Here is a 14,076-nt window from a genome sequence, read left to right as displayed (position 1 = left end):
CAAGCTAAGGGTTTGCGTTAAACACCATCCCTGGTAATTACATGAAATCGGAGGGATTGTTCATTGTCCCGGGCTTTGTGATCTGGACATTGTCCCGGTCTCTTCCTGGCTCTGTGCCAGCTCAGGGTCTTACCACAAACAACAGTGGGGGAGGGAGCCCTTAATATGGAAATGGCATTAATTACTGAGCCTATACAACAGATGTGACCTTCAGCCTCCACTTCAGCATAAATACTCATCTCATGAATGAAAACCGGCTCAAATATGAAATCATTTTGCAGTGTTTATCCTGTAAATATCTCTTTCTTATTGTTTCTTACACTCTTTACTTTAACCGAACACTCTGTAAGATGTTTAAACTGGTTCACTGGTGTGTTTGCTTCAGTAACTTCACTCCCAACAGCAGGTAATCTTGTCTCCGAATCAAAATTTTCAGAGATAATCTAAATCCTACTAAAATAGCCTTGAACTGAAAACCCTCAAACCTCCACGGCCTCGGCATTCCCCAAATCTCCATCGTTAACTTGTCACAAACCAGCATTTACCGTCTGAGCTGCTCTTTCCCCCAAATCTCTGTCAGCCCGCTGGCAGTTTGAACACCAGGCTGTTGAGTCCAGTGCACCGCGCTGATTAACATATTAACACGTCTTTTGTTTCAATTTTCTAGCGCTGGCCCCAAAGGAGACAACATCTACGAGTGGAGGTCGACCATCCTGGGCCCCCCGGGCTCCGTGTATGAGGGAGGCGTCTTCTTCCTGGACATCGCCTTCACGCCAGACTACCCATTCAAACCCCCCAAGGTCAGCAGCCTGCAGACATAACTTTTAAAGTGTTTGGGTGTTTGAGTAGCTGACCAAGTGTCAACTTCCTGCACAGGATCTGGGGAGATGTGGAGAATATATGTGGGTCATGTAAAGATCTTGGAAAGTCAAGAGATTGTGATAAACACACTGTATGACTACACATTTTCCTCTATCGCAGACAGACACTAATATTTTATGTTTTTTGCGCCAAAAAATACCAGTGCCTTTAAAGTGGCAACAATACCAATAGAGTGGTTCATTTGATATCTTTTTTTTTCTACTTCATTTGAAAGTAGGGATGGGTGTGAGCACTGGATTTGGACATCAGAATTTATTCAACGTACAGAGTAATTGCCGCCCAACCTCCCGCATGTGAACATGACTTTTCACTGTAGAGCTGTATGCAGTGTATTGATTCGTTCAGACACTCCTCCTCTCTCTCTCTGTTTATTATGAAACTACTGCTGTGGAGGTGTGAGCTTCGTGTTGGGATGGTCTGTGAGAGTTGGCCCTCCATCACATGAAAGCCCTTTTTAGATAGGAATTGTGCAAATTTGCAGGAAAGCCCAATCAGTCTTCTTTCAGCATTGGCAGTATAAAAACAAAATCGGGGAGTGCAGCAAAATGCCACCTACCTACTTTTGTTTATACATAATGCGCCTTTTTCGGGGCAATGGGGGGAGTGAGCAAGTAACAAAACGTGTAGCTCAGCGTGTGACGTAAACAGTGACGTACTCCAAGGGGAAGCCGCAGCTGGTCAGTCCTTAAGCGATTCTCTTATAAGTCGGCCCGTCCTTCACCGTTCCCGGTTCGTTTGCAAGGACAAGGAGGGCGCGTAATTCCTTGTCTCCCCAGTTGCTCATCTTTACAGTGTCAGGTTTGCGTTTCCCTCTTGCTACTAGCTGCTCGTTCCTGCTATCAGCTGTTTCCTGTTAGTCTACCAACAGTGGATCGCACGTGCGGCGTCATCAACAGCCCCTCCCACAAGTCTTCAACAGCCCCTCCCATTGCGGAAGGCTGCGTTGCTCTTTTTAAACCAAAAATGTTCCGCCAATATGTCTGCCCTGCGAGGCGGAAAATTGGGCACCTCAGATCAACTCGCCAATCTGGTTCTGTGTGTCTAAACGCTCGCAGCTTGCCGGCAAAACGGCCCAACATTCGCTGAAAATCTGGCAGTGTAAAAGGGGCTAAAGTCGAGCTGTGCAGCTGTTGGTGTGACTTTGTTAAACAGCGCCGTGTCAGATGTTAGCCGCTGCCACTGGGTTCGCTCATGTTCACCAGACAGACATTAAACTGAACAGGAGGAGAGCAGCTCTGAAGACAATCCTTCAGTGCTATGTCTGACCTGTAAAAGGGCAGCAACAAAAAGTTTTAACTTTGAATTCATGGTTTAATAGGCTAATTGTAGCCTGGTTATTCAGTGAATTCATTTCAGATTGCACTTGTTTTCTGTTGTTGGTCAATATACACTCCTTAAGTATTTGAGTACTCTGTTATAATTTTATACGAATACTTATACTGAATATAGAAGTTAATTAAAATGCCCATGCTCATTTGATACCCATCATATTAATGACAAATTGTGAAACCTAGCACACAAACCTGCCTCTTCGAACCTGCCTTATACAATTTCCATTTAAATAAAATCCAAGCTAAGTTTTAAAAAAGATGAGTAGTGTAGTAACCATTTATCATACCCGAGGTAATCAGCAGTTTACTTTGGAATCCATCTCGGCGTGCTGACCTGCCAACTCTGTCAAAAGCAACCCGACTTCACCACACCACAGACTGTGTGGGCTGTAGCTGCTGCAATAGTGGGTCAATCACATGTCACATTAAATCTAAGAGTGCTTTCGGTGACTGGCTACAAGTAGAACTGAACAAATAGCAATTTTTTTCTAGATCTGGGTATGAAAATGATTAAATACAGGTATGGTATCACTGGAGAAATGTAGATATTACTTAATACTAGGCTGTTTCAGACGATAACTTAAAGGTATAAAGTACATATAAGATACATGCAGCCATGCAGACACAGAGAAACATTAGTATTTACTTGGAGTCACGTCTCTGGCCACCTGATTAAATATTCCAATGCTTTAACTTTGATTTTGGTTCTTTTATATTAAAAAAATATTAATAAATGTTTTGAGGAGCTGATGCTGAAAGTACAAAATGGCACATATTCCCCTGATGTGCACAGACTGTTTGCTTTCCCATGAACATTAGTGTTATCAGAAAGGACTCATTATCTCACATTATACGAGGCATGGTTTGTCACGGTTTGTTGAGCAGCCCTGTGACAGACTGGCAACCTTTGTTGCTTGTAAAATCATACTTTGCCAGAAATACTGAGGGTACCCAGAGGCTCTCTGCACTCTCAGATTGTGTACTTTAGCAGAGAGACGCACTCAACTGTGTCTTGACTTCACTAGAAAGCTGCTTAAGTCCACCTTCAGTGACTGGCTACCCCCCTCAGGGAGGAGCTCACAGGTCATCAGACAAGAACTCAAACAAACTGACCATCCTGAGATGTGGAACAAAGAGTTACAGATCAACAATCGCCTTCATGTGCAGGCTCCTACATGACAGCAGATTTAAGATCACTGATTTGTGATAAGAGCTATTAGGTTTAGCTTAGATAATTGTAAAAAAAAAAAAAAAAAAAAAAAAGATTTACACACTTGTCCACAAACCATGAACATGATTAAGTTTTGTTCCAGGCATCTCTGGGTCTCACTGTACCATGTGCATATGCGATAGTGCAAGTCATTTCTCAGCTCTAAATGCACCGGTTCACGCATTTGCTCAGGGTTGCCAAATTTCATGTATTGACCGTAAGGCTCACGCACTAAACACTTTTCACACACACACCACACGTTAATTTTCTCATGTGGTGAAAAACAAATTTATTACTGATCACGTTTTGGCAGGAAAAGGGGACACCGACAGTGCACAGATAGACGAAACAAAGCCATAAAACACTGCGTTCAAGTGAGCCGTCATTTGTAAAAAACCTTGTCAAGCCAGCCACTGCTTGGATTTTGATGCACGTTTATTTGTGCTGTTGTGGAAAGGGTGCCCGGAGTAGCCAAAAAAGGCAAAGTAAGACTCGACTTTCAGGAAGTGTTTCTCACATTTCATGTTTTAAATGAAACTGTCAGCAAAGAAGTCCTAATTTGAGACAGACAACGCATAGCAGCAATAGATTTCTGGGAACGTTAGCTCAGTTTACATTACATGCCTACCTGCCTACTTTTGTTTATACAGAATGGTCCTTTTTCGGGGCAATGGGAGGCGTGAGCAAGTAACAAAACGTGTAGCTCAGTGTGTGACGTAAACAGTGACGTGGAAGGGAAGCCGCAGCTGATCAGTCCTTCGATGATGGCCTCTTCGTTTGCGAGGGCAAGGAGGGCGCGCAATTCCTTGTCTCTCCAGTTGCTCATCTTTACAGTGTCTGTCAGGTTTGCGTTTCCCTCTTGCTACTAGCTGCTCGCTAATTCCTGCTATCAGCTGTTTCCTGTTTATCTACCGCCAGTGGCTCGCACGTGCGGCGTCATCAACAGCTCCTCCCACAAGTCTTCAACAGCCCCTCCTGTTGTGGAAGGCTGCCTCAGTCTGTTTAAACTTCCACCAATATGTCTACCCTACGAGGCGGAAAATTGGGCACCTCGGATCAACTCGCCAATCCGGCTCTGTGTGTCTAAACGCTTGCAGCTTCCCGGCAAAACGGCCCAACATTCGCCGAAAATCTGGCAGTGTAAAAGGGGCTGTCTTCACAATGACCCAACATGACAAGTGAAATCTGAATTAAATGTATTAACTAAATTGAAAAGTTGGCAGTTCAGCCATGGTGGAGATGCCGAGAAAGGACAGATACACCAGATGTTGCAGTTAGTTTGAAGAAAGGTATTTGCACACCAGCTGTCTCAGATGCAGGTGCGTTATCACTTCATCCTTGTGGAGGAGTGTTACTAATAAATTGTGAAGCCGAGCAGAAGCAGTGTGCGGGAATTTCTGTTCAAAGACCACATGGTGCAGTTAAAACATTTCTTGGTGCAGATAGAAGAAATTGGTGCATGTAATTTTGCACCAGTGTGTGTACACAGAAAAGTATTCCTAGCCCTGCATCTCTCTAATTATCCTCTCAACACAAACTGTGATGCGAGTTAGAAAATGGCTGAGAGAGCAAACAAGCATAAAAACAAAGCTTTATTTCTTTGTGTTTTTTAAATAAAAGCTGCAGATAAATAACGCAGCTACACTCAGGTAGTGTCCTCATCTACTGCTGGATCCTGAAGGGTGGTGATGACCTACTTCAGTTCAAAGTCAGTATATCTTTGTTGGGGTTGACAGGGAATGATGGGCAAAATGCAGCGTAGACAGATTGTGCCAAGCTCAAAGTAATCCTCACAAAATAGCCTGTAATAGCCAATAAAGTTATGTAATTATTATTCAGCTTTTTGTTGCCAGATCATATTGTTTCATCGCCGCCTCAGTAGTAAATGTTTCATGGCTCAGTAATACTCCACACCTGGGGACTGAGATCATCCGCTGTACGGGATAAGCAGGTGTAGATAATGAATGGATAGACGGACTGATGCAGTGTGACTTTTACGCATGTTGACGACAGTTTAATGTGGGGAAGCAAGATAGTAGAGCACATTGAATCACACTGATGTTATGTCATCAGCACTGCAGCTTTTTGGCACTCTTTACAGCTCAGATAGCACTTCTGCTTTATGGAGAATCGGCGTGATTTGAGCTCAGAATCTGGGCGGTGCCAGATCCTGACCTGTGCAGTGCTCAGCGTCTTCGTGTTTTTGTGACGTCGTCTGATCACGCAGACTATCAGGGCCAGTGTCCCTTCAGTTTGCAGTGCACCCCATTACCCTTTCACTTGGCCTTCATTTTCTCTCCCCACTCTCTGTTATGGACACCCCTCCCTCTGCTCGCTCACACTCTTCTCTCACTCTTTCTCGCTCTTTGTGCTGTGTAACCACCAGCTCCGTGTTTGACAGCAGACTCAAACAAATCCACAGGCTCCGGCCCAGCTCTCTGTTGCCAGAGGGACTTGAGTGTTTCCGCCCCTTTCCAATACCTCCTACCCCTCCGACACACTGTGATCTGCAGCCAAACCCCCCCTGCACACACACGCACGCACGCACGCACGCACGCACACACACACACACACATACACATACACACCAAACCCTTCAGCCTGTAGCTGCCATACACTCCCTCGCTATAGAAACGCTCCAGTGGAGCTCAGTTGCTGAATGCACTCTCAGACCTCAGGCCTGGGAGTTTTGGACCCAGAATCCGACTCGCTTTTTTAAAATCTCAAGACTCTAAAAGAGAAACAAGAGCTGACAGGTTCACCAGGTGGATGCATTTCTGTTCCTGAACGGTGGCCAAAAGAGGAGCTCTGTGTCTGCAGAGGAGGCAGAGGTGGAGGTGGAGGGGTTGGTTATTTATAACGTCCTGCCCCTGTGTGATTTTTGGGAATGCCAAGGCTCATTAGAGGTTTCCTCTGAAGGGTCAGGGTCAGGAGGGCCAGATGTTGGTGATTGGAGCAGCAGGGGCAAACAGCGGTGTCGAGTGTCAGAACCAAACAGATGTCAAGCTCAAATGTGAGCCTAGACAGACCACAGTAACAGTGGTAGGTGGGTTGTTGTGGGTGTACGAGGTGATATCGGTTTCAGCGTTAATCAAGGTGACATGTTATGGGTCATTGTTTGAAGCTGTGAGGTCTGGGAGGCTGCCACAAGTAAAGGAATTAATTTACACGAGGGTGCTGGGATCCAATATTCAGAGTGACAACAAAACTGTTGTGTTGATCTGATTTTACACCATGCTGCCCTCTGTTGGTCAGTCTGATACAGTAACAGAAGAGGAGAACTGGAGGTGTTAACTCGACATTAGAAAGAGTAAACACTGTTTTCAGATCATAAAAAACAACCTCTAGATAATGTATGTTTCACTGACTGCCATAGAATACAGTCACTTTATATGTACTGTATATTTGTGGCAACAAGCACACACATCCAGCAACAGTGACAAATGGTGCTAAATGGCCCTCAGTGGAGCAATCGAGCGGGCCCATTACACCGGTACTGATGCCGATACATTAGCGTTAATGTGAATAAAAGAGAAAAAGGAGGTGAAAGGCCCACGGCAGCCTTTAACTGTCCCCCATAGCTCACCTTTCATTACTCCCAGTTATAACAAGCTTCTCAACTCACAGAGTACACAGCAGGTCCACTGTGTTTAAGGGTTTAAAACTCGTTTCCTGGAGTCACAAATTATGCCATCAATATTTTTTACTTTATCTACATATACTACTAAAAGTAATTCAATCCTATTTCATTATTCAGTTTCTATAAGTGGCTCTGAGAAAGTACATTAGCAAATTAATTAAAATGGCAGCATCATTTCATTTCACTTGTTTCATAATTATTTATTATGAAGTGTTTATCAGCATTCAGCACCACTGACTACGTTCACATGCACAAAATGTGTCGTTTCTTGCCCTTATTTCCAAAAAGGAAATATTCACTCATTGATAGAGTGTCCCCATACAAGTCCTTGGGTATATGGATAGATGACAAGCTTTCATTTAATGCACACATTGCTACTGTAGTTGGGAAGCTTAAAGTGAAGATTGGCTTTTATTTTAGAAAGAAGTCTTGTTTTACTTTCAGAACTAAGAAAAGCTTGTGGAAGCTACTTTTCTGTCTGTGAATGATTACGGTGACATACTGTATATGCATGCAACATCCATTCATGAGTATATTCTTTATGATTTGGTGGGCTGGATGTCACTGACCACTCTCAGACAACAGCACTGATATATTTTTATCTATAAAGCAATATTGGACAAACTTCCTGCCTACCTCTGCTCCCTTCTGTGTGTCAGCTCTGGTAATTACCAGCCACCATGAATTTAAGGACATCATAAAAAATGAAGCCACTATGTTTGAATAGTTGTTTTGTATTATTGTTGTATTTGTTTCATTTTAAATGCGTTCTGATTGGCTGCTACCTCAGCCAGGTAAAAGAGATTTTCAATCTCAATGGGACTTCCTGGTTAAATAAAGGTTATAATAAAATAAAATAGATAAAATTTCCATTTACATCCAGCTGTGTGTACTCTGATTAACTTGCCTCAACATGTCGTTTATCACGTCAAAATATGGGAAAATGGAGCGACTGTAGCCGGGATTTATTTCAAAGATCCACCAGTGACGGACTTGTTCGACTGTGCGAACAGATCCTCCCTCTTTCATTCCTTCGCCCTAATTATTGAAAAGGTTGCCGTGACAATATTTGGCTTATTTGTTTGTGTACAACATCTCTATGATGATGCAAGAGCTGACCGTAAACAGGCGAGAGGCTGTGTGTCCTAGTTGCGATAAAAACCCAAATTGAGATACATATTCTGAATGCACTGAATGCATGTCCAAAGAATGCTCCTAAAACCCGAATACCGGCATATCCGTCATGTCTTAATCAGAAAATGCTACGTCCAGAAAAAGGCCTACTTTGGAATATCCATATGGAATATGCTGTTTACATGTCCTGCATTAAATTTGGAATATTGTCACAGTAAGTTCTTGCATTTCTAAACTGCAGTATTGTTGTGTCTGCAGGTAACATTTCGTACGAGGATCTATCACTGCAACATCAACAGTCAGGGGGTGATCTGTCTGGACATCCTGAAGGACAACTGGAGCCCTGCCCTCACCATCTCCAAGGTGCTGCTGTCCATCTGCTCCCTGCTCACAGACTGTAACCCAGGTAAGATCAACATCTCACTGCATTTGACATTCTTATAATGCTTTTTATTATGAGACTTTTGTGTAATGTAACTGAGAGTTCTTGCTCTGTGTAATGTTTATTTTTACTCGAGGCCAAATTTCAAGTTGACACACTGTCAGAAATAATGTTTCCAGGTTATTAACGATGTATTAAGTTGGCCATGACGAATTCAAACCCTCATTGTTTCCCAAGGCCGTCTGACACTGACAGGTCTTTGGCACAGTCCAGCCTCGAGTTGTAAATAATAAAACCATATTTTCACGGCAGAGAGGAGCCAGAGAGCTGCGTAAGAGGAGAGCCACAATGAAAAATGAATGAAAAACTAATATTATAGTATAAAATAACATACTTATTATTTGTGGTTAACTTTTTTGGCTTGAGAAAAAAATGTGGTGCATGAGTGCAGACTGAAAAAGGAGTATAAAAGGCAAAAATTGGGTCAGTGGTCCACCTGTTAAAGCTGTAACATGGCCATTTTGTGCTTTCTGACATGCAGACATTTTTTAGACCACTGTGACATATGTGAGCACAATGGAAGTTCAGCGAATTACCCTGCAAGATGATGGTTTTATAGTCATGTTACCAACTTCACACAACTCTCTCTACAGGCTTTGCTGCTCCTAAAGGGGCTGTCTTTGCCTTTAATATGATTAACTGGTTATTGATACAGCTGAATTTGATACAGTGTAATCAAGTCTACTTGAAGGTCACCACACCATAATGAAATTAATGCTGCATCGGCCCCTCAGGCAAAACTCTTTATAGTTTGGAACCAGCATGAATCTGGTAGATGGTTTAATGATCTGGAATGAAATCGAATTGCTTTTATATCAATCACAGTTACTGTGGGGAGGAAAATGTAATAAATCACTTGTCAGTTTTGACAAAAGTTGTTTTTATATTCTAGTAGCACATTTACTCTTTTAAAATGATTGAATTTGCAAATCATAACCTGTGAAAGAAATCGTTTTGTCAGAGAAAACTTTTCTTAGGTTCAGTGGAAGAAAATAATCTTTACTTAGCTTCAGAAGAAAACAAATTGTAAAAGGTGATAATTCCAAGTCTGCATGGAGAACAAAAACACTACAGTCAGTCTAAAATGGAGGTGGTTTTATACACAAATGGTCCCAATGCCCAAACGACCAAATGCAAACTGAGTGTGGGGGCTCCCAGGATGATAAATCTACTTCTCAGTGGTATTGAGCCGCTATTGAAACTACAGCAGATCAAACAGGGAAAAATTCTGGATCAGGTTAAGTTCCTCTGTAAAGCTGTTTCCTCCTAAAAAAAAAAAAAAAAAAACTTTCCCACATGTAGCACACCACAGGAGATTGTCTGTGTTAGATGTGTTCATGCCAACTGGAAATACTCTGTTTGGTTCAAAGCAAAGAGTTGGCGCCTGGGTAGAGCGGGCAAAGGAGTCAGGACATGATGCAAAAAAGTATGCCGCAGAAATTGCAGTGTTTTGTTCAACCAGTTCATAATTTGGTCAGAAAACAGAGTCTCTGGTCTGACAGTTTTGGCTTCGGCTCTTACTGGTAGAAGGTCCCAATTCAAGCTGTCTCTCCAGTTAGACATTTTCGTCTGCGTCGTTGTGGGAATGACTCTTCTTCACCCTCAGATGTTTGTTTGCTTCCGCTTTTGTGTGAACTGCATGACAGAAGCATCATTAACGTGCCCAGTCGCTCGCTGTGAATTCTCCAGACAGTTACCTGCCTTTGCACATTGGCTCAGTCGTACATTTTACGAACTTTGTACTAGGGAGCTGGCAGGCAAAAGTCCGTTCAGTGTCCGAATCCACTTATTCAGACATTTGCGTTCTCACATACAGCTCCTCTTGGAAGATGTCAAGATAATTTAACGGTTACAGTGCATGTGTGAAAGAGGCTATAGTTAAGGTGTGGCTTCCTCCTTCTCTGAACTCTCCTCACTTTAGCCCTTTTAACACAGAGATCGCATGAAAGGACCAGTACGAAGTCCCTTCTGTGCACCTCCTTTGCATTTTTACACAGAAGGAAACAAAGCTCATCGTATCGCAAAAGAGATGTGACGTTTACCACACCAGTGTTGGCCTCTAGTGTGACATTTAACATGCACGTCGGCAGCACTTTTTAAACCATAACAACAGCATAACATGGTAATTACAATCATTTATTGTCTCTGTTTTATGGCAGCTGATGTTATCGTCTGTTCGGAGGGTATGAGCTCCCAGACCTCATTGTTTTCCCAATTTTCAGACATTTTCGGCAACTTTTCATCTTTGAGTTAGCTGCTAACTGCTTTTTAAATGTCCTGGGGATTGGGAGGCACGCATGACACGTCATCAAAATGTCACACCTGTCCCGTCCATGGTCCCTTCCTGCTGGCTGTCCTTTTGACACTGAGGTCCCGTTTATACGACAACAATTTCAACTGAAAGCGGTGAACTTTAGTTGTGTTTTGGCCGACCGTTTACACGACAGCGGCGTTTTGGGTGCCTGAAAATGCAACGATTTGAAAACGGGTTCCAGAGTGCAATTTTTTTGGAAACGGCACCGTCTCTGTTGTCATGTAAACTTGCAATATGCAGTTCCTCTGAAAACGGAGACTTTTCGCACATGCGCATTACGCTTCCATTCACTAGGCATGCGCGAGAAAGTCAACCATCACAACAACAACGGCGGACTCCTGAGCTCTGCTTGTGCTGCTCACCCTGTTGAATTTATCAACGCTTACCCATCATAGTGTAGATTTACTGTAGCAACTCCACCTCGTCGTCCGTCCTGACAAACGTTCATGCGGTTGCCATTTTGTTTGTTTATATATCACTGCTCTATAGAAGGAAGCATAAGCATCACACCGCCAACTACTGGCCTGGCATGTATACTGCAGCGATTTTGGTAATTTTTGCGGCTCCGTATGCACGACGATTGTTATCAAAACGTTGTTGTCTAAACGCGAAACTTTTTTCAAAACGATTCCGTTTTTAGTGGATTGTTTTCATGCAAACATGGCCTGATTCAGCACTGTTACAAACTCTGTTGCCGGCTTAAGGCCAGACAACTCTGTCCCCCCAGTCCACGATTGTACGTTTATACAGAACGACGAGATGGAATAACGACGTGATATTCCTGCCTTAAATGGGCAGTGTAAACGGGGCTAATGACACACTAGACAAGGGTCTGATAGTCACTGTAAATAATTCATATCAACACAAAGGTTGCTGTTACACAGAAATAGGAAAACACAAGAACAATATCATAATATTAATCTACACTGTACATCTAAAGAAACTCTCCAAGGACAACAGTTAGGGGGTCACAAAAAAATTGCAGATTGGGTCTATAATTTTATTTTCCAAGGATCTGATATGCACAAGGATAATTTGAGGGTGATGAGGAGTGTTTGTCATTTACAAATTATGCTGACAAAATAATTACATTTGTATATGTAACTAAAACACTGCGTCCTGGCCTGTTCTGATAGATCCAATAGAAATTCAGTCTTGCACAAACGTTTACATAATCTGGGTCTGAAAGGATAAAAACATTTGGGAAACTTTCCTCTGTTTACAGTCGATAGATAGTTTGTGACTCAGCTCATCGCTCACACTTATTGATTTACACATTCTCTCTCTGCCTCTGTATGTTTCAGCCGACCCTCTGGTGGGAAGCATTGCCACACAGTACCTGACCAACAGAACAGAGCATGACAGAATAGCCAAGCAATGGACGAAGAGATACGCCACATAGACTCCCAGCCGCTCCCTCCTTTACCTCCCTCACCCCTCACTGTACCTCTCTACCTCTCTTTCTCTCACCCTTAGTCTGTCAAAGCACACTCACTAAGTGCAACGGTATACCTGCCCTCCTATCACCCTCCTCTTCTTCCTCCATCCCAACATTTTATCTACCTTTTCTGTGTTAAAAAAAAAAAAAAAATCAAACAAGACAAAAAAATGTCCTTTGTTCCTTGTTGACTTGAAAGCTTCTTTTTTATACAAAGAGTAGATTGGGATTTTTATTTTCCAATATCTGAATGTTGGAAGTATTGTATTGGAGAAAAAAAAAACACAGAATATTATAAATATCATACGCATCATCCTCCAGCTATACAGTATGTATTCTCATTTTCTTAGTGGCACCTGGAACAAACATGCAGAATATGCTTTGACTTTGTTTTCCTTGTTTTTTTTTTTTGTATTTGTCATCAATATGTTATCTGCATGGAACAGGAAGGTTTGCGTCAATGGATCCTTCATGCTTTTTAACTTCCTCTGATTTTGTTTGTACTGTATGTATTTTTTCAAAGGCTTTTGAGGCAGACCACAAAAGTATAGGTCTGCCTGTGAAAGAGGCAGGACTTGTATATTTACTGGCTACCCGCCACCTCTGCAATTGCAGAGTGGTTTGTTGTGCACTTGTATTACTGAAGCACCCAATAAAACACACTGTGGTTGGCTTGTGAGAAAACGCTCGGCTCTGTCTGGGATTTGTGTTTGACGGCTGCCTCAAATATTTACACCTCTTCACTGATCTTTCATTCACTCAGCCACAGCTCGGGACGGCTTTTATGTCCCACACACACCTGACTGTAACATTTTACGGTCTGAAACGTCAGCTTAAACACAATAAAGTTCTTATCAGATATCGGATTTTGTTAGGTGTGGCTCATTGTGGCTCCCGCTGCACCTTTCGGCTTTTATTACATCTATCAGGGAGGTGTGATGTTCATGTGTTAGTCCCTTGGTCTGCAGGATATCGCAGGAACTCATGAATGGAAATTCTTCCTTTGAGGTCGAGGAAGAAGTGACTGTGTTTGGCAATAATCCAGATCTGCAGTGTCTTTTGTAAACTGAGCTTGATCACAGCTCTGAGGGCATGTTTACAGGGAGCAGGAATGAACAGAGAGCTGTCTTGTAACTGTAATTTGATAGCTATTTGATGTAGTATTTTAGTACATTAACTAAATTGTTTTTTGTGTTTTTTGTTTCAGCTCCTTGGGGATGGCAATGTTGATCTGTTGGGCCACTATTTAGTTCCAAAATATGAATTATTTCTATTGGATGGATTGATTCAAAGTTAAGCACAGTGTTTGTCTCACAATTGATTGTATTAATTTTGGTGACTGCTTTCATTGCTATTTTTTGTCCAACTCTTTGGTCTATGATTAAACCAGGGCGTCTGCAGGTCTTTCAAAAGTCCTAAATTCAATTTAATAAATATTACGTCTTAAAAGTCGTTAAATAGACTTAAATTTGAATTTTTGAGGTCTTAATTGCTATAAACATTTGATATAATTTCATAAAAACAGTAGTCCCACACATCCAAAAATTATTTAACCACTTACAGCAGGTGCTGGGTCAATGAAAAATAGCAATAAACAATGCGAAAAAGAAAAGGTCGCATGTCGCCTCACAGCAAGAGGGTTGGGGGAGCCCTTCTGTTTGGAGTTTGCATGTTCTCCCTGTGTC

General features: G+C 42.3%; 1 protein-coding gene across 2 annotated transcripts in view; it reads left to right on the top strand.

Moving 5' to 3' along the window:
* Positions 1–13,075, top strand: part of ube2e2 (ubiquitin-conjugating enzyme E2E 2) — a 37,075-nt gene extending 24,000 nt beyond the window's left edge. For both annotated transcript variants that reach the window (XM_049583500.1, XM_049583499.1), the window contains exons 4-6: positions 668–800; positions 8,456–8,603; positions 12,258–13,075. In XM_049583500.1, the coding sequence (XP_049439457.1) occupies positions 668–800; positions 8,456–8,603; positions 12,258–12,355 (379 nt within the window). In that variant the 3' untranslated portion in view covers positions 12,356–13,075. The remainder of the gene's footprint in view (positions 1–667; positions 801–8,455; positions 8,604–12,257) is intronic.
* Positions 13,076–14,076: the final 1,001 nt, after the last annotated feature.

Source organism: Epinephelus fuscoguttatus, linkage group LG8, assembly GCF_011397635.1.
Source record: "Epinephelus fuscoguttatus linkage group LG8, E.fuscoguttatus.final_Chr_v1".
In the NCBI taxonomy this organism is placed as follows: domain Eukaryota; kingdom Metazoa; phylum Chordata; class Actinopteri; order Perciformes; family Serranidae; genus Epinephelus; species Epinephelus fuscoguttatus.
The sequence above is the reverse complement of the archived record's forward strand: the minus strand, read 5'-3'. Positions and strand labels throughout refer to the sequence as shown.